This window comes from Heterocephalus glaber, unplaced genomic scaffold, assembly GCF_053883595.1.
Source record: "Heterocephalus glaber isolate CG9 unplaced genomic scaffold, H.glaber_assembly_v1.0 deba00000331, whole genome shotgun sequence".
NCBI classification, from domain to species: Eukaryota; Metazoa; Chordata; class Mammalia; order Rodentia; family Bathyergidae; genus Heterocephalus; species Heterocephalus glaber.
In genome coordinates this window covers 45,646,412-45,667,115 of record NW_028258142.1, presented here as the reverse complement: position 1 = coordinate 45,667,115, position 20,704 = coordinate 45,646,412, and the positions used below count along the sequence as shown (strand labels likewise).

General features: G+C 42.5%; 1 protein-coding gene across 3 annotated transcripts; it reads right to left on the bottom strand.

Moving 5' to 3' along the window:
- Nucleotides 1–1,562: 1,562 nt before the first annotated feature.
- Nucleotides 1,563–20,459, bottom strand: Ino80c (INO80 complex subunit C). Of its 3 annotated transcripts, none has more exons than XM_004855217.4 (5): nucleotides 20,114–20,459; nucleotides 11,864–11,974; nucleotides 10,637–10,748; nucleotides 9,467–9,534; nucleotides 1,563–1,934 (listed from the first exon to the last, which is right to left on the bottom strand). In XM_004855217.4, the coding sequence occupies exons 1-5, from the start codon at nucleotides 20,267–20,269 to the stop codon at nucleotides 1,803–1,805; spliced, it is 579 nt and encodes a 192-aa protein (XP_004855274.1). In that variant the 5' UTR covers nucleotides 20,270–20,459; the 3' UTR covers nucleotides 1,563–1,802. The 3 variants fall into 3 exon arrangements, with proteins under 3 accessions (XP_004855274.1, XP_012931472.1, XP_012931471.1); XM_013076018.3 differs by lacking the exon at nucleotides 20,114–20,459 and adding an exon at nucleotides 19,141–20,037; XM_013076017.3 differs by lacking the exon at nucleotides 11,864–11,974.
- Between the last annotated feature and the right edge of the window lie 245 nt (nucleotides 20,460–20,704).

The following is a 20,704-nucleotide window of genomic DNA, read 5'->3' as shown; positions in this document are numbered from 1 at the left end:
AACCAAGCAGCAGCCTTGGAGACCTTCAGTTTTACCAAGAGTCCACCTCACAGTATCACTGGTTAGAAATGCAGGTTCTCAGGCCTAGCTCCACACCACATACTGCATCAAACACCTGGGGGCAGGTTCCTAATCTGTCACACACCCTCAGGTGATCCTGATGCTCAATCAGGTTTAAGAACCCTGGGACCAGAGACTCCAGGGCTTCGGTGACCACGGGCTTAGGAAAGCTTCCCCTCCTCCCCTGCATCACCTCGGGTTCTTTCTCATGGGAAAAGAAAAAACTACACATCACCCTCCTGTTGTCATGACTTGTGGTTGGGAAGAAGCTGCTGCACTTGGAGGAAGGGACTCCAGGCTTTGGGTAGTTGCCATCGGCCAGTAGGCTGCTTTCCCAGCTGACTTGGCTGTTTTTCTTTAAGCCTGGGGAGGGCTGCTGGAGGCACATGGGTTCAGAGGTTTCAGTTCATGGTCAGTTGATTCCACTGCTTCTAGGCCCCCGATGAGCCAGAACATCATGGTGGGGGCATATGGTGGAGCAAAGTAGCTCACCTTGGCAGACAGGAGGCCAGATTGAAGAGAGAAGGGAGGAGACAAGAGAGACAGACTGAGAGGAAGGGGCCAGGCAAGATATAGTCCCCAAGGACAGGCTCCCTTCAACTAATCCCTAATCCCTTCAACTGGGCCTCACCTCCTGAGTTTCTTCCATCTTCCAATAATGCCATCAAATTATGAATCTACCAATGGATTCACTGGTGAAGCTGGAGCCCTCATGATCCAAAACATGCCACACTGGGGACTAGATAAGTTACTTTCCTGTCACTGGGACAAAATACTTGACAATGCAACTTAAAGGTTAAATTTTGACTCGTGGTTTTCAGAGGATTCCATATTTCACTGGCTCCAATGCAGACACAGCATAGTGGAAGGGTATGGTGGACGAATGCTGCTCACCTCACGGCAGCCAGGAAGCAGAGTGAGAAGGGAGGAGGCAGGCAGTGAGATATACCCAGCAAAGACACACAAAGGACAGTGAGCTGTCCCTCCAACCAGGCCCCATCTCCTAACAGCACATGAACTCACTCATCAATGGATCATGATCCAATCACCTTTCACAAGCCTCATCTCTGAATACATGAGACGTGAGGGGACATCTAGTTCTCAACCAGGTCAAGGACCACACTTCGAATACATTACATACTTCATATGTAAACAGTAACAGTTCTACACCAAGACCAGACTGCGTTTCAGAAAGAGAGTGCCCATGCTGCTTCCCACATCTCCAGAGATGAAGAGGCTGAGGCACAGGGCCAGGGCCGGCCCCGCGGGACAGGATGAGTTGCTCAGGTCCTTCTTCTCCGTTCCCAATTTGGACCTCTTCCGAGCATTCTGATCCAAGGGGAAGACTGACATGCTCTTAAAAGGAGCCACTGGGATCAAGAATAATCCAGACGTGTTGTAGATTCATTGCGGAGTCTTTAAAGGTTAGACAAGAGTTCACAAGTTGGAAATGAAAATTGGGGGACTTTCTTGGGTTAAATAAAAAGCACAATGTTATTGTATTTTCTTGTCAAATACTTTTACTTGAGGAAATAACTGAAGTATAATTTAATTCAACAGGAAATATCACACTTGGAGGGAAAACACAGAAAAAACTCTTAAGTCAAAGCCAAACATTCTTTCCAAGGCACAGAACTGACATTTTCAGATTGACAGCAGAATAAGCTTGTTTCCATAAAACAAAATCATGAGTCCAAAGTCTGCCTTTGAAACAGTTTCCACTTTGTCTCCATTTCTCAGGCTCAGGGAACGATGCTCGTGGCCTTTCTCAGGGCCAGGTAGCCAGTGACGACATCAGAAGGCAGCCTCCGAATGTAGGAAAACTCTTCGATGGTGCTGAACCGCAGCTTGCTCTGTGGGTCTGTGTAGTTGGCCTGGGTAAGAAATAGGCACAGGGAATGACAGAAAGTTGTTACTGGTAGTGATATTTTAACTGAATCACAAGTTTAAAATTTTTCTTCTATTTTACTGGAAGTGAAATATGTTCATTATGTTTTACTGTCATCACGAACACTAAATTGCTCACTTTGGCAAAGACTTGTTAATTTTCCAAGACTTGAGAAACACTTCAGAGTACAGACTGGAGGAAGAACCACATCAGACTCAGGAGCCTTCTTTTTGGTGCCTCAAGGGCTGCCAGCACCAAGTCCAAGATGGAATTCATGATAGTCATTCCTCTCTGCCTTCAGACTCCCTCCTCCTTCCAACAAATATTCCAGGTCTGGGTTCCTCAGGGCAGCAGATGCCCCAGTGCATGATGGGCCCCTCCCTGCTGCATCCCACCCACCCCCATGCATTCCTCTCCAGGTCATGCATGCCCTATCACTTCCACAGCTCCCTGGGTCATCGTATAACTGCAGTCAGGGTTATCTTTGTCACTCATAATTCTGATCATGTCACTCCTCAGCACAAAATCTCTCAAAATGGCTCCTCTCTGCTCTTGGGACAAAAGCCCAAGTCCTCAGAGTGGTTCCTTAGGCTCTGGGCCTCTCTCTCTCCTTCTCGGCCACACATCCCCACTCTCTGGTTCTGACCACCCCAGCCTCTTTCCTGCCATGCCCATCACGTTTTCTTTGGTGGAGACCCCAACCCTGTCTGGCCCACAGTGTTCAGTAATTACTCGTTTATCCTTCAGGGCTCAGTCTCACAACTCCACCTTCAGAGAAGCCTTATCTGTGCTCTCACAGGAGGTCAGGACCCACCCTCCACTCTACACACCACAGAGCTCTCCAGTGCAAGGCTTGTCTTTGTTCCTCTGAGGGTCGGTGACTGACTAAGGTTTAGCTCCACAAGAAGGACCATACTTTGCTTACCACTGTAGAGCAGCCCCAAGAGCACACTGAACAGTGCACAGGGAGCCTTCAGTCAAGTATCTGTACAACACAGGAATGGAGGAATGAATGAATGAACAAATAAATAGATGATGAGGACCATTACAGAAAAGAGAATCTGTTTCCCAGATATATCAAAATTCTCTTTTGTTCTGTTTTTTCCAAATGTGAAGTAGAAAAAAAATTTACTTACTATATATCTCAAAGCACATGGCTTCTATAGAATTTGGAAAAGAAAACACACCGGTGAGTAATTTTAAGCTCCTTTTTAAAAATTATAAAAGATACCATTAAAGTCTAGACAGATAATGTCCAATTACTCAAGTGTGGCTTGTCTGCTCCACTGTTGTCATCTGTGTGTGGACCCAGATTCTCAGTAACTCTGTGGTTTGTTGAAGGGGAAGAAGCAAGAAGCCAGAGGGAATTGAGTCATAGGTTTCTCATGCTCTAAAAAGTTTCAATCCTGCCACTGGGGATCTCCCTGAAGTATTCAGGAAAATGGGATTTATTCCTAAAAAGCTAAGAATAATTAAAGCTCACTATAAAATAAAACTTTGATCCTTTGGCTTACTCTAAGTATTACTTTTCTGTACCACACTTCCTTTAATCTGTCATTAAAGATAAGGGAAGGCTTAATTAAGAAAATCAGTGACAAGTCTCTTCTGAGGGAGAGCACAGGCTGTGAAGCAGTTGGAATAACTAAGTGGCAGGGAGGCTGCCCTGAAGTTTCAAGCTGGGTGCAGGCATTGCATCTGGCGTGGATCATCTGGACTTCACAGATAAACCAGCTGCGGCCTGGCTGTACTCTGTGGCTGCCTCACTCTAACCACCAAACTGTGCTGAGGTGGCCAGCCCCAGTCCAGACCTCACTGCCAAGAAGGCTGCTGAATAAACAATGTGGAATACAGAGATCCCGTGGCATCAACAAAAAGGTCACCAGAAAACAAAAACCATCTCCACAAATTGGAACAAATTGGACCTGACCCAGGAGCCAGCAACCAATTTTGAACAGAAAGAAGGATGTCAAGTGTTACCCTGGAGTTGAAGAAATGAAAACTTTAACTCTATAGTCCTTTCTTTTCTGATTCTGTCGCTTGAACCTAGATGAATCAAAGGCCACCTTCCTATAGGGAAACCAGCAAACAGCTTTAGGCTTTGTTGCTGCAGGGTGGGAGCAGGGGGTGACAGGCAGTGTTCACAGCTCCCATTTCACCTAGAGCCCTAACACTTCTATATTCTATGTCTTCCTGCCATGCACAAGCACAAGGGAGACAGTTACATGGCTGGCTGGGGACAGGTGTGTCAGTGTAAACACGAGCTAGGTTTACTTTTTTATTACATAACTTTAAATTACACAAGTAAAAAATAAATAAATAAATAAATTACACAAGTAATACAATGAGCCATGTTCACCTCTACAAAAGTTTGCAACATTACAAATAATTCTAAAGTCTTACCCTTTTGCCACCACCTTCCACCCAAAAATACTTTGCCTTGTGCTGAAGAAACCACTACTATGTGGGCATCTTTCTAGACTTTTAAAATTTATATCCTTGGCCAGGGATTTAGCTCAGTGGTTTCGCTGCCTGCTACACAAGCACAAGGACCCAAGTTCGATCCCCGGTACCAAAAAAAAAAATTTATATCCTCACACACATAATAAACACCACAGAGAAATTACTCAAGAGAATTACTCTGGGAGTCTGTGTAGTGTGTGTGTGTGTTTATGTAATGGTACCACACTTTTTACACTGCTCTACATCTTTCTATCTACAACATATCTTACAACTTTACTCATGTTGTTAAATATGCGTTCGGCTCACAGAATACTATGAAAATATCCCTGATGATAGACCTTTATGTTCTTTCCAACATTTTGCTAATACAGTATCTCACAAGTATCTGAGTGAAGTTCCCTCTGCATCCTATTTCTGAGGGAGCTACAAGGAAAACTGTAGGTCATAGGCTTTTTGCTTTTTCACCTCAAAAGACAGTGCCGGTTGTTCTTTAAAGAAGCTGTATGAATGCACATTCCTACCTCACAACAGGAATATATGAGCATATCCAATTCCTTATGTTGGTGTCAAAATATATAATTAAATGTCTTCATTCCTTCCCTGTTTGATGAATCTTTTTCCTAATTACCAGTGAGATCAAATACTTACTTGTTGGGCCTTGGTAATTCTGGTCTTCTAACTCCAAGTTGTTATTTTTTTTTGCTAATTATTCTATGGGATTGTCATTCAATGATTTGTGCATTCAGAATTTCTTAATTCTCACATGCAGTGGTGCAAGAGGTTTTAGGTCATGTGTACCATGGCAAGTCCTCTGCTGACAACAGAAAGAGGGCTGGATCAGTGTTTCTCAACAATACTGTTTCACTTCCTAATAGGTGAAAACCAAGGCACTAGCAGGCGAGGCGACTGAAATGGAGAGAACAAAGCTGGCATTTGTTGGGGTAGCCTCCACATCTGGCCTTAAATCACAGCTTCCAAAGGCTCAAAACAACACAGGGAGAGATTTCTACTCTGGGCCATAACAAAATAATGGGTCTCAGACTAGTTTTCCTGCCATAAACAACTATTAAAATGGGGCAAATACACAAGGCAACTATTTTCAGGCAACACACAAGAGATAGCACAAGGCTGCAATGACTACGAAAAGAGAAGTTCACAAGATGACACCCAGGATCACCTCAACTCTCTCTGCCACAATAATTCTGACTATGGGGGAAGGAGCTAGAGCTCAACAGAACACAGTGGATCCACTGAGCGTGGAGGCAGAGACCAGATTGCGGGGCTATTGAAACAGATGGAATCTGCAAGCTAGGCATGAGAATATGGGGAGCTGCACTAGAGGGGAGTAAAAGTCTTCTTGGGATTGCGATGGCTATGCATGCTCAAGGAAGGATTGCATCAATCTTCCTGGAAAGTGGATAAAAAGGAGCACAGACTTGAGAGGTTGAGCAATGCTGAGAGTCACTGAAGTTCCAGCCCCACCAGAATAGAGATCTCTACAACATTCGAGGCCTCTGGATAAAAGCTACAACTTAGGAGTAAAAACCTTGCCCTAAGTAAGGCCCACTCAAATCCCACCAAAATAAAGCCTAACACCAAACAGCAATAGTATTAGCAGAGGAAGCTGGGCATGGTGGTGCATGCATATAAACCCAGTACTTAGGGAGGCTGAGGCAGGAGGATCACAAGTGTGAGCCCAGCCTGGGCAACTTAGTGAGACTATGACTCAAAATAAAAAAAGAGCTGGGGATAACTCAGGGTGAAGGCTCTGGATCCAATCCCTAGTACTGTCCCCCTCCCAATAAAAGCAGAGAATAAGGAGCTTAGAAGTTAAGTGCAACTTAGTTAAAGGAATTTGAAGAACATCTTGGGCTTTCCATAGACCTGTCCTTAAAAAATTAGGCAAAACTAATCCTATATCTACTCAAGGTGATTGGTCAGTAATTGAGCTACCTACAGGGGAAAAAAAAAAATCAATATTCTTCAGAAAAAGATAACAAAATCTGGAGTTTGTACAATGCAACATCCACAATGTCCAGTACACAATAAAAAAACTAGTAGATATGCAAAGAAATAGGAAAATGTGACCCATAGTTAAAAAGAAAAGCAATCAACAGAAACTGGACGAGATGTTGGAGATAATAAAGAAATGCTGGCGATAGTAAAAAAGCACTTTTAAAGCAGCTATTATACATTTTTGAGGAACATATATGAATATAATATGTATATGTTATATACATTATATATTATATGTAAGTATACATAGTTTATATTTATTTGTACATATATATTTAGCGATCAAATAGTTTTAAAAGACCTAGATATGACAGATTTTGAAACTATCAGACAGAACATTTAAAACTACTACACTTTAAATGTTAAATGAGTTAAAGGAAGGACAATACGTAAAACTAGAAAGTATTTCACCAGAGACATGGAAACTGTAAGACTCAAATGAAGCCAGAAATTAAAATAGTAATAGAGATGAAGAATGCTTCTAATGGGCTCTTTGCAACTTGGTATAGTGAGGAAATATCCTGCAGACACACTGATAGAAATTACACAAATGGAATCGACAAGAAATAAAAGTTAAAAATCAAAATAAACAAAATAAAAGAGCATCGAAGAATTATTAGGACTCTATTAAATGGTTTAACAAGCACATATTTGGAATCTCAGAAGAAGAGAAGGCAAAAGAAATATGTGAAAAAATAAGAATTTTGTACAACTCATGACAGATACTAAACCACAGACACATAAACCTCTGAGAACCTCAAGTAGAATAAATAACAAAAAAATGTTACTTAGACATGGTTATCTTCAAACTACTAAAAACAAAAGATAAAGATAAAATCTTGATAGTAGTCAAATAAAAAAGAAACATTAGAGAGGAACAAAAGTAAGAATTACACCAGACTTTTCAACAGAAACCGTGCAAGTAAAAGGATGACATTTAGACAGAAAGAAAGGAACAAAAGAATAAACTGTCCACCCAGTCTTCTGTATCCACTGAAAATATTGTTCAAAGATGAAGGAGAAACAAAATCCTTTTTCACGTAAACAAAAAGTGAGGGAATTTGTTGCTAGTACCTCTATTCTATGAGAATGCTAAATTAGGTCATTTTGGCAGAAACAAATATGATATTAGGCTGAAAATTAGATGTACACAATGAAATGAAAAAAGCTGAAAATAGAATAAATGAAAGCAAAATAAACTTTTTTTTTCTTATTTTCATTTCTTTAAAAGACAACCAAAGCAAAGATTAATAGCAACTATTTTGTGTTTAAAGCATATGCAAAAATAAACTATATGACCACAAAGGATGAAAGACTGTAACTGAAAATAAGCTATTATAAGAGCTTCACATTACATATGAAGTGGTATAATATTTGAAAATAGGCTCAGATTATTTAAAAATGTGTACTGGAAATAAAAGGGTAAACATTTAACATATTGAGACCCGGTCTCAAAAATATCGAAACAAAAAGCAAAAAAAGTCTGGCACTTCATAAAGAGAAAAGGTTCACTTAGCTCAAGATCCTGCGGCTAGACGGTCCAAACAGCACGGTGCCAGTGTGCTACACCACAGAATGGCGGAGCGGGAACTGGCCAAGTGCAGAAGGGGCATGTGTGCAAGCAAGAGGCCAGTCTCACTGTTCTCATAGCAACGCTCTCTTGTGGAAACTAATTCGCCCTACAAGACCAGACCCAGGCCTGATCCACTCCTGAGAGACGGAATGAATCCATCCAGGAGGGTGAAGCCTTCAAGATCTAGTTACTTTAGTTTAGCCCCACTTCTTAGGGGCTGCATTAATATTCCCGTACTGGGAACCAAGCTTATAATATATGAACATTTGGGGCTGGGGATTTAGTGGTTCTGGCGCCTGCTTCACAAGTGCAAGGTCCCGAGTTTGATCCCCAGTACCAAAAAAACACACAAAAACCCAAAAACAAATATATGAACCTTTGGGGGACAAATCATACCCAAACCATAGCATGTTGCTATATTAACATAGACCTCAGAACAATGAAAATGACCAGGATATTATGTAATGACAGAGGAGACAATTCTCCTTCGCATGATTAATTTGGTCAGTTTGTTACAGAGGTTGAAGTCATACATTTTCATTAAATCACACAACATTTAAAGGATGTGTATGTAAGTTTAAAAAGTGGCTGCTTCATTTCTATAGCTGTGAGAAAAGTTCCATTTTCCAAATTTACAAGAGATGAAGAAAAGATTAAAAAGGAGAGCTGGAAATAATCTTTACAGGTTCTGTACCTGCTCTACATTTTGCAAATAAAGAAATACGGCTCTCTGGCTCCTGAGCTTCAGCAACTTGCCTAATTCCCACTCTTTTGGCTCTGCTAGTGGCTTCCAAACTGTGTTCCCCGGTAGCACTTGAGGGGTCACGTTGGTGGGGTTGGGCCATCCACAAAGGGCCACAGTGGGTAGCCGACTCAGCCCTTTTAGATATGTAGATTCTGTAAAATATTTCATTTGGAAAGGGGGTTCTGGTGCTTAAAAATAAGTCTGAACATGACTATCTTTATCACAGTGGCCCTGTGCAGATATTTAAGGATTTTTGTTTTTGTTTGCAGTGGTGGGGATCAAACCCAGGGCCTCAAGTATACTAGGCAGGTGCTCTTCTATACCCCTAACCCTAAATATTTTTTGAAAGTACAATCAATCAGGCCCGGGATTTAGCTCAGAGGTTCTGGTGCCTGCCTCCCAAGTGCAAGGTCCCGAGTTCAATCCCCGGTACCAAAAAAAAAAAGTACAATCAATCACCTAAAATGTAGCTTTTTAAAACTTAGGCAATGAAAAACAAAATAGTTGTTTCTTTCAAGGAAGTAAAATTCAGGTCTCCCCCCTTCTGAAGCAATCATCCTTCCAGGCTGCTGACACAAGTTGTAACATAAATGCCTTGCACAAACCCACTATCTTCACAGAATATGGGTTCCAGGCAGGATCACTGGTGGTTGACATTGAACACTGACTAGGTAGAAATCTTTTCAATTTAATGTTTAACATATAGAGATGTAATCATACTCACAAGAAGGCCTGAAACATCAGAATACTTCTTAGCTGGTTTAAAGGATGGAGGAGCATCGATACTGAAGTCTGGAAAAAAGGAAAAAGATGACTAAACTGGCCTGAAGACATTCTAATTCCTTCTCTTTCTTTCTAAAATAACATTTGACTATAATCCCAGCAGTTGGGAGGCTGAGGCAGGAAGATTTCCATGAGTTCAAGGCCAGCTGGAGCTACACAGTGAGCTCAAAGATAGCCTGAACTACAGAGCAAGACCTTGTCTCAAAAAGAAAAATTAAGTTAAATTAAAAAAATAACATTTGATAATATTCCTGACATTTTCTTCCTTGGTTATGTACTCACAGAATCCCTTGGGGGTTAACCACAGAAGTAAAGGAGGAATCTTAGAAATAGTACACTGTGTCATAAGCCAATTGCTAGCTCCACATCTAGCCCTGCCCTGTCACCAGGGACTCTATTCTAGCAGAACTGCTGGAAAACTCATCCATCCACAAGCTACTTTTACAGTTTTAGGCTGCATGGGTTGGTGGTGATGAAATGCCAAACAAGCCACTGCCTGGATCTAGGCACCCAGACATCCACACCCTGCTGACTGGTTAGCTTACGTGTCAGCCGTGAGTCACCTCCAAGAAAGATGCACAGCAGGACAGGAAGTAGAGGCATCTTTGAACCTGTATTTCCCAATGACGCTGAACAGAACATGTAACAGCGTTTTAGATAGATTTGGACATCCTGAATCAGAAAGTGTTTACTCTGAAAGGCACTGGCTCAGGGAGCAAAAGCACTGGCCTTTAGGCTGGTTGTTAGAAACTCTTGTAAATCTGGCATTAGACTTGGGCTACTTTGTTTCTGGAAACAAATTTTAAGAATAGGCTTTTGAATAATAAGCTTTTCTAAGAAAAACATCAATATTAACCTGTCAGAACCTATTTCTCCTAAATGAAATTTCACAGTGACACTAAAAACCACACACTCATGACAACACAGATTCAACATATAACGGTTAAGGGAAAATAAGCACATAATATCCCCTGATTGTGGCCACCATAAAATTTTCAGGCTGAAAACTGTTTCCTACAATAACAGGAACCCAATAAAATAACATAGGTTTGTTGTAAGAAAGTTACTAGTCTGGGCATTATAAACACATGGAAGACTCTAGACAGCTCACAGTTAGGATCGTTCAGTTGCCAAGGCAATGCCCTTTCAGCAGCGAGAATCTGTTTCAGGTTCTTCCAGGTTCTGTTCTTCTTGCCAGCTATGGCACCACCATGGCCAGAGTGCTGAAATTAAAAACATGGATCAGAAGAAACAAAAAATCAATGGATACTACCATTTAAGAATCTGACATTTATGCTTAATCATAACTGTCATTCCATCAGCCATCATTGGTACCCGAGACCTTTTAAAAAAAAGTATTTCACTTACACTTTAATCTTTGTTTTTTATTTTTATTTTATTTATTTTTTGGTCCCAAGGATTGAACTCGGGTCCTTGCGCTTGCGCAGCAGGCGGCGAAACCACTGAGCTAAATCCCCAGCCCCATAATCTTTGTTTTTTAAAAGAAGGTTTTGGACTGACAAAATTCATTAGTGGTGACAGAATAGAAATAAAAGGCTATTCCACATGCACAGAGAAAATCAAATCCTTTATTGGGTCTAACTTTGCAGAATTCACTCATGACCTCATCATTTTAAAATAAATTTACTAAAAAGTTAGATTTAACCTCATGACTATAGTTCTAAACTCCCTTCTGAGGGCAAATCTCAAGTCTCTGCCTTGCAAATTACTAGTGATCCACGAGAACTCAAGTAAGCTTCAATCATGGCATGGCAAGCCTTCTGGAAATCTTTTTTATTTTCTTGTTCTATGAAGATTACAAAATAAAATCGAAAAGACTACAAAATATTGGTAACACTGTATTTCTAAAACTCATTCATAAAAAAATAAACTTTCAATGGCATAATCTGAATTGTTGTAATTTATTATATCCTTCAAGAATGAAAGGATAAGTATTCTCTTTCTACTTCACAGTACAATAATTTAGATTTACTTAAGAAAACTGAGGAACACTCTTAAATATTTCAAGCCTCATCTAAAACTTACATAACACCAATAAAAAGGGAAAGAAGATGCATCACGCAAATGACCCACCCTGAAAATATTATCCTTTAGTGAATTCCACAAGGGTCACCAAAGTCCTCAGGGTCTGGAACATTAGAAGATGAAGAAGGGCCTTTCTTCTCCCATCCCCTCCTTCCCACCACAGCTCAGGGGGAGAAGGTGGCAACTTGGCCAGAGGGAGAAGAGGCCGCTAGAGCCACCTCAGCTGCAGCACCGGCACGCTCAGAGGACAAAGTATGTCTTTTTTAATTAACAGAATACCTTAGATGCTTACCACAAAGTTGGGATCCTTAAATGGCAAAGGTTTGGCAGCTTTTTCCACAGGTCCTGTGCTAAACTCAGAGGACACCATTTTATTCTCACTCATGGCTTCCATGCTGACACCCTTAAAACACAGTAAGAAGAGTCTGAGGTCAACTTCTCTCAGGTTCCCCACTTCTGCTCTTAACAAAACAGGACATGCAAAGGAAGACAATGAGCCCAGAGCTCCAGCAGGTACCCAGTCCCAGATGAGGCCCTGCCAGATGAGGAGCACTGCTCTGCAGAGAGGCCCCCAGGAGAGACAGGCAGGGCCACAGCTGCCATGTTTCCCAGCTGCCCTTTGTGCTGTGCTCAGGGATGGCTGTCCTACATGAGCTGGAATTCTGAAAGGTGCTACAAAGGAGGTGCTACTGTCCTCACTTTATAGAAATGAAAACAGGCTCAGCATGATGGGTTCAAGGCCACATGAGTAGACCTTTAGATTGACCTTTAGATTCAAACCCAGGTCAGGATGATTCTAACCCACAATTTCCATCACACCACACAATCCCAACTCCTGGTGATCTTGTCAAATGTGCCTTAAAATATTATGGCAAAAGGGTCTAGTCCTTGAAGGCGCTAGTCAGCCAGAAAACCCAAGCTGCAGCTGGAATGTGTAAATGGCACAACAGGACATGGGCATTCTGAGAAAGGAAAATGGAGAGGAAGCTAGAGGGCCACAGGTCAGCTGGCTGCAGCCAAAGTGCCCTGACCAGCTGGCTGATAGCTTTAAAACCCTTTAAGCTAACACTCACAAAGGAGCAAACCAAAATAAGAAACAACTTCTGATCCCTAATACAATTTCTAATCTTCCCAGACTACTTTTTTAAAAAACCGAGATAGGGCCGGGGATTTAGCTCAGTGGTTTTGCCGCCTGCCCTGCAAGTGCAAGCACAACCGCAAGGACCTGAGTTCATCCCCGGTACCAAAAATAAATAAATAAATAAATAAAAAACCCCTGAGATACAATGTATATACAGTGAAGTGCAGAGATCTTAGGTGTAGCTTTCCTGAGTTTTCTAAGTGTTTCCAATAGTGTAAACCAAATTCCGACCAAGATGCAGAACAGTTCCACAATCCGAGTTCTCTCATGCCCCTTCCTGGTCAATACCTTTCACGTTGTTACATGTATCAGCAGTGTGTTTCACTATTTACTCACTACTGGGCAGAGTAGAATTCCACTATATTTATATGCTAAAATTCATCCATTTTCCTATTAATGAACACCTGGTTTATTTTCAGGGCACAGCTATTACAAATAAAGCTGCAGGGCCAGGGATTTAGCTCAGTGGCTCTGCTGCCTGCCTCGCAAGGCCAAGGTCCCAAGTTCGATCCCTGATACCATAAAATAAAATAAAGCTGCTGTGGTGTGTTTTTATTTCTCTTGGGTGAATACACAGGAGTGGAGTGATTACGTTATCAGGTAAGTGTATTTTTAATTTTACAACAAGATTGTGTATGTCTGCATGTGTTCGTGGGCGCAAATGCACATGCGCATTCCTGTCCCCTCCACGGAATCTGTTGGGGGGGAGAAGAGGCATTAATTGTGTTGCAACAGTCCTCTGAATGGGCTCCTCAAACACTGTCCCAGACTCCTCTCCAGGGTGTCACTACATGGGCCTGGGCTCCAGCCAGAGCCTGGAACCCGTACTTCGGCTCCTCTTTTCACACTGCCTCCTCTGTCTGGGTGGCCTCTCCCCTCAGCCTCCCTCAATCCCCAGTCTTTCCTAACTGCCATCATATAAAACCTGTGGTTACACTGAAATTGCTCTTTTAAGAGGTAGTGGTCCAGGTGCAAAGAAGTAAGACCAGGCCACTGACCAGAGGAACATGAGGGGAGTAGTTCTGAGACTTGCCAGAGTTAGAAGAGACCACTCTGCCAAGCAGCCTAACTATTCCCAAGGGTTCACCAAAAGACGACGCAGCAGAAAACAGATCAATGTCCTTACACTGTCAAGAGGCCAGGGCCACTGGGTGGGGAGGTATATACTACAACCGTAAGAATCACCCAGTGGGCATCTCATTAGAAAAGGGAAGAAAAGTCATCTAGAGAAAATCAAAATTTAATCCAGGGAAAACAGGTGGAATGTGAATGAGATTTCCTGGGGCCAGATACACTTAAATTCATCTTTATTGTTTCATTTTCCATAAAGGATATGACTACTGATACAATACTGTTTCCACCTGGGAGAAACAAACTAAACTGCTACAGAAGAACTGCTACAAAGAGGAGATTGTAAAGCAAAATAAAATCCAAACCTCAAGGCCTTGACAGTGATTACAGGCACACCCCTGGAGTGTGCCCAGCTGCAGGGCCCCATCCTCAGAGAATGCAATTAGCCTTTTTCTTCTACTCCAGAAATGCTACAATACTGCATTTCTCCCTTTCTCTTTATTTCCCTTCCGTGATTCTTACTGGGGAAGCACAAAAGCCTTGAGTACTCAGTGAAAAGAAAGGGGTGCTGGGGATTCTTCTGACATAGGCTTTTTTGACCCAAGGCCCCAGGAGACAGTGTCAGGGAGCAGTACCTGACTGAGATTCAGGCAAGAGAGCTTCCCAGAGGCCGCTAGGAGACACAGGTACTGCAGCAAGTCAGCACAGGCTGGACAGTCTGGAAGTTCTGCCAGGCGAGAGGGTACTACACAACAGACACATCTGCTGACAGGAAGGGGAGGGTGGCATGATGAGAGAGCCAGAAGTTAGCCATGCCAGGCAGCAAGCTAAAGAAGTCAAGAAAGGAATCAAGATGATGCACTGAAGCATGGATTTTTTAAGTGGATCTCTTGCGCTGCAGAGCTCACACCATCTTCTGCTCTTCCTTGTTCAGCAGCAGGCACCCAGGTAAGTCCAGCTGAAAGGACCCAGAGGGGAAACCACCCTAAAGTGCAGAGCCAAAGGGCTCCTGCCTGAGAGTGGAGGGCTCTCTTGCTTCTTTAATCAGATACACACCCACATGAGGTCCAGAACTGGTTTTCTTTTCATCTTTCCTCTTCAACCCTACTCCCACACCCATGTTACTCCAGCTTGTTCCTCCCTTCCCCTCGGCTTCAGTCCAGTGGAGACTTCAGTGTCTACTAATGACAGGATGAAAAGGAGAAGACCTTAGTCAAAGGGAAGATTAACTTATGAGGCTCATATGCAATGAAATAAAATTTAAGATGATGTATAGTTTCTCTATTATGAAAGCATTATTAACACTAAGAGACTTTATGAGATGAACTGTCCTGCCTCAAGTCATGAATGCCCTAAGGACAGGAGAGGAAGTAACGCCTAGACTAAGGGCTGTTCCTGCTCAACACCACTGGGAGCTGATGTAACTCACAGGGGAAAGAAACCTGGTCAGCTTTCTTTCTTTTTCTTTCTCTCTCTCTCTTTTTTTTTTTTTTTTTTTGTGGTACCAGTCAGCACTAAGCTACAAGCTCAGCCTTTTTTATTTTTCCCTTGTGAGATAAGGTCTTGCTAAGTTGCTCAGGTTGGCCCAGAACGTGCAATCCATCTGCCTCAGCCTCCCAAGTAGGTGAGATTGCAGACATCACCACACCTGGTCTGGTATGCTATTAAAGAAGCACATGTCTGTCGGCAACAGATTGGAGTCAGCAAGCCTGGGGTCTCAGTCTGCTCTGCCCAACTGTAGGGCCCAAATAAATGGCGCTGTCTCTCCAGACAGCAGCTTGCATGACTCAGACTCAGACTTCAGGATAACTGGGGCCTTCTGTCTGTGGTTACAGGGAAAGGAAACAAATGTCTTTTGTCTTGTCACTGAAAAATCAAATACCAGCTACATCTGTCTTATAGTAGTCTACATTAAAAAAAAATGGCTGTAGTTTAAAACTACAGAGATACACGGGTTACTTAAACTGGCAAAAAGCTGATGGTGGGGGGGCACACCTGTGATGGTAGCACTCGGGAGGCAGAGGCAGGGGGATCGCTGCAAATTCAAGGCCAACCTGAGCTAACTAGTGAGTTCATGACCAGCCTGAACTACACAGCAAGACTGTCTCAAAAAAACAAAAACCAAAAGGGAGGTTAAAAAACTGGCAAAAATGCCAGATGCAATCTAAATATTCAATTATTCATAAAGAGTTTATTAGACTTTGTAAAATCTAATTGAGAGGACTACCAACACAGAGAAATGTTCCTAAAATAATGCTAAGTAAAAAACAGGTAAATAATGTTATACACCAAATACATCATAAAAACTACATCTAGCTGTAGAAAAAAATAACATGGCCAAGTTATTTTAAATAAACTCTAAAAATACTCTAATATCATCCTATGTAAACATCCTTTGTAAATTTTTAAATCCCATGAAAGTTTCATCCACTTTGTTTTTAAGAAACAAAATAGGTGAAATTATTGAAGTAGGAAAATTCAGGTGCTGAAAGATCTGTAAAATCCCTCTAATTCAAGAAATGCAATCATTTATATAAAAACTCACTTCCCTGCTGATGAAACCTTGGGCAACCAGAGTTAATCTAATGCCCAGAACTCTGAGCCTGGAATACTATCCCCATTTAATTCCACCACCCTTCAAAGTCAACCTCATGTCCCTCTGCCCCTTAGCTTCTTCTTTAACTATCATTGCCTGAGTCATCTTTTTCTGTCCTGTTACAATAAGGTACCAACATGGGAGAATATCTATGATTGGCTTTAGCTCAAGGTTAGAAATTCTGTCTTTCCAGTTGATTCTTATATGTCATATGTAGGAATTCCAGCACATCCCCACATGTACATATGCTTCCCAGTCATTCAAGCAAACACTCATCTAGGACTGCTGTGAAGGGATTTTGCAGACATAATTGAGGTCTCAAATCAGCTGACTTTAAATAAAGGCGATTATCCAAGTGGGTGTGCTCTAATCACATAAATCTTTTAAATCTAAATCCAGTGGTCAGAGATAAGAGAAATCAGAGATATTTGACTGAGAGAGGGATCAGACACAGGAAGATTCTCCATAGGAATGTTGGCAACAGCCTACTGCCAGCAAGGAGATAGGGACCCACAATCTCCAAAGAAATGAATTCTGTCAACAATCTAAATGAACCTAAATACAATTTTTGCCCAGATCTTTTAGACAAGAATTCAGCTTGCTGATTTTTCATTTCAGCTTTGAGATACATGAGGAGAACCAACATGTCTATCTTATCCCAGGACTTCTGACCTATGGAATATGATCTAATAATGGGTATTAACCCACTAAGTTTGTAGTAATTTGTTAACAGCAACAATAGAAAACTAATAAAATATGTATCTATCATCTCTTCTCTTGGGAGATTTTTGGGAGGGTGGGACAAGCTCTTTTGAAATGTCTTAAGCAAACTGCTGGGGACATAACTGAAATACAGTACTACACCATCCATTCTTGCTGCTTGAACTGAACTGAACTAAAACAGAGAAGTTGTGCAGATGAGGGTCATCTCAGGAAAATTCCAGGCAGCTCTCAAGGGGTTACTGTGTTGATAGCTGCATATGCTGTGGATCAGGGAACCAGGGCAGGACAAAAATCCAAGGCTTACTTCCAGAGACAGAAGCCAAGTTCTTTTCTTTCCTCATGGGATGCTGAGGACAGAAGTGGGGTAACTGGTTACTACATCTCTTAAAACGCTAGCTAGGAAGAGAAGAGTCAAGGCAAAAGAATTCACTATGCCAGGAAATGCCTTGCTCTTTCCAGCCTCTCCTGAAGGGGCTGCTGAAACAGAGGTCCTCATGGGATATCTAGTAGGTTGCCCTTTTCCTCAGTGAGGGTCCTGAGGTCACCAGAATTGAAATTTCTATCACGTTGGGTTATTGGAAATTTCCATCATCCGTAAGTCATGTGGCCACTCTCTGAATTGTTGTGATGGGAGTTGTTCAATGCTATCCAAGTCCTTGTGTCCAAACGAAAGGGTCAAAAGAGTAATGAGTTCGATCCCTGGTACCAAGAAAAAAAAAAGAGTAATTTCTCTGAAAATGTACCGGCTACATTACGCGATCTTGGCACAACTGAATATCAAAATATATCATGGACATACTGGGGGTACTCACAATCTGACAAAGGACTCTAATCACGAGTATACGAGGCGCCAGGGATTTAGCTTAGTGGCACTGTGCCTGCCTGGAAAGTGTGAGGTCCCGAGTTTGATCCCCAGTACCGCCAAAACATAAGCCAAATTGTTGGCTCCAAAAAGGTTTCTTATTGGTTCTGCCGCCTGCCTCAAAAGTGCAAGGATCTGAGTTTGATTTCTGGTACCAAAAAAAAAAAAAAAAAAGAGTAAATGAGAAACCCACACATATCAATTTTTTTTAATTATAAAACAATCAAGACACTTCACAACAGATATTAGAATGGTCAGCACATGAAAAGGTGGTTAGTATTAGCCATCACAGAAATATAACTAAAACAGTGAGTGACCACTATCTATTCAACAAAATTTCAAGACTGGCAATGCCAAGAAGATACAGAACTGGAATTCTCATACTCTGCTGGTAAGAATGCAAAATCGTGAAACTATATTGGGAAATACCATTTAACAGCTTCTTAGTTAAATGTGTGTCTACCTTCTGATTCACCAATTCCACTAAAAACCAAGAGAATGGAAAGCATAAATCCACACAAAGACTTGTTTGAACAAGAATGTTCATTGAAGTTTATATATAAAAGCGAAAATCTGAACCAGACGCAGTAGCTCACGCCTGTAATCCCAGCACTTGGGCGACTGAGGGAGGAGGATTGCTGGGAGTTCCAGGTCAGCCTGGACAACATAGTGAGACCTTGTCTAAGAAAAAATAAAGTGCCCAAACCTGTAAACTATTCAAATGTCCAGCAGCTGATTATATAAAGTATCAATATAAGAATGAGTCTCAAAAATACAGTTTCCTAAGGGAACTCAGAAGGCCACAAAAGAAAGTATGTTCCTCAATTCCCAATAATAACAACAACAAAAAAGTATGTTCCATATGATCCCATTTATATTATGTTTGAGCAGATTAGTGATTATCTCTGGTAGGGGCAGAAGAGAGTGGTGACAGAAAAGGTAACAGGGAATTTACTGAGGCCCTTAGGTTTTTTGAGACTGGGTTTCACTATGTAGTTCAGGCTTCCCTTGAACTATGTAGCCCATGCTGGCCTTGAACTCGAAGCGATCCTCCTGCCTCAGCCTCCCAAGTGCTGGGGTTACAGGCATGTGCCACTAGGCCCAGTTCAGTTTTTTTTTTTTTTTTTTTTTTGAGACAGGGTCTCGCTATATAGCCCAGGTTGGCCTTGAACTCACCATGTAGCTCCAGCTGGCCTCGAACTTGCAGGGATCCTCTTGGCTCAGCCTCCTCAGAGTGCTGGGATTACAGGCGTGGGGGACCACGCCCAGCTACTTAGAGATCCTTAGAGCTGCTATCTTAGCTGAGCTTCAACCACAGGTGTATAAACAAACTAGGTCAGTGATTTGTACTCTTGATTTGTGTGTTTTACCGCATGCAAACCTTACCCCAATGGTGTACTAAGAGGCTGGAGAGCGCTACCAAATATGAGGGCAGTAACCATCTATACAGAACAGTCGCTGGGCAAACCTGACACTCCAAGAGCGGTGGTGCACCAACACTCCACCTTTGCTCTCTTACTGCTGTGAATACCGTGTCGGACCAGCGAAAATACTAACCCTTTCAAGCCACCGTGTTGAAAATTCTTTGTGGAAACTGCAGAGCCTGGATCTCCGAGATTACTTTAAATCTGTGCCATAGGCTGTGCTCAGTGCTTTATAGTCATTTCATCTAATTCCCTTAACCTCAAGAGGAACCCGCTTGAGGAAAAACTGAGGGTCAAAAAGCACGTTCCTGAGGACGAGGGGAACCGTACAGATCAACGGGATTTCGTATTTCTCCACGGAGGACATTAGGGCACTTTGCACCTCTGACAGTCCCTGTAGTTAGAACGCAGGAGAGACCCACCCACTTCTGAAAAACTGTCCGGTGTCTCGCTCGAAAAGCGACCTTGAGAAGAGGCGGTCTTCGGCTATCAGTTATGACCTCTCTTTTCCCCTCACAATACAAAGCGGTGTCTCTTTAACCAAATCTCGCGTGTACAACTGAAGGGGAAAAAAATATTCACACCTAGAACTAGAGACTACCTCAAAGCGCAGCGCGCCACACCCAACACTGCGCGCGCTCCCGCCCCTGTCTCGCGATCCCACGCATGCATTCTCGTTCCCACCCAGCCCCGCGCATGCGCAAATTACGAATGCGACGGAGTACCTGTGCAAAGCCAGAGCTGGATACTTTTTTCTTCTTACTGGCGCCATACCCCGCTCCGCTGCTGCCGTTGTGGGAAGGGCTGGCCGGCCTCTTCTTGCTGTTCCGAGCAATCCCTGGAGTGGAAGTGGCAGCCACAATTGGAATTTGAGCCGCCATCCTACCCTGTGTTTGTTCTCTTGCTCCCCTCCCCCTTTCTTAGTGCGGGCTCTGGAACTTCCGGCTCACGCTTACTTCCGTCTTCAGGCTTGAAAACCCGGCCTGGATTCGGGAAGAGTTCTCTGACTTCTCTCGGTGAAATACAAAAGGCGGAGCTCCTAGCAGTCTGTCTCCTTGGTGCGGGAAGGTGTCAGTGGGGCGGTGCCCTGCTACCCTGGTATTCAGAGTCGGCCTTGGGGCACGTGACTGGAAATCCCCAGTGAACCTCTGATCTTTAAAAATAACTGTGTTTTTTAAAATTAATGATAGCGTTGCCTTTCCTGACGTTGAGTCAGACTGGTCACTTTTGATGTCTGAGAATAGAAATTGTCCACTATCAGTAGACCAGATAGATCTCCAAACTGTTAGCGTTCCCTTGGTCACTCACTGCTTTCT

Coding starts and splice junctions, on each gene's coding strand:
- Ino80c (XM_004855217.4), bottom strand. CDS start 20,269: ATGGCGGCTCAAATTCCAATTGTGGCTGCCACTTCCACTCCAGGGATT. Junction 11,975..20,113: donor CCAGCTCTGGCTTTGCACAG/GTACTCCGTCGC, acceptor CTGTGTTTTAAG/GGTGTCAGCATGGAAGCCAT. Junction 9,535..10,636: donor GCAACTGAACGATCCTAACT/GTGAGCTGTCTA, acceptor CCTTTTTTCCAG/ACTTCAGTATCGATGCTCCT.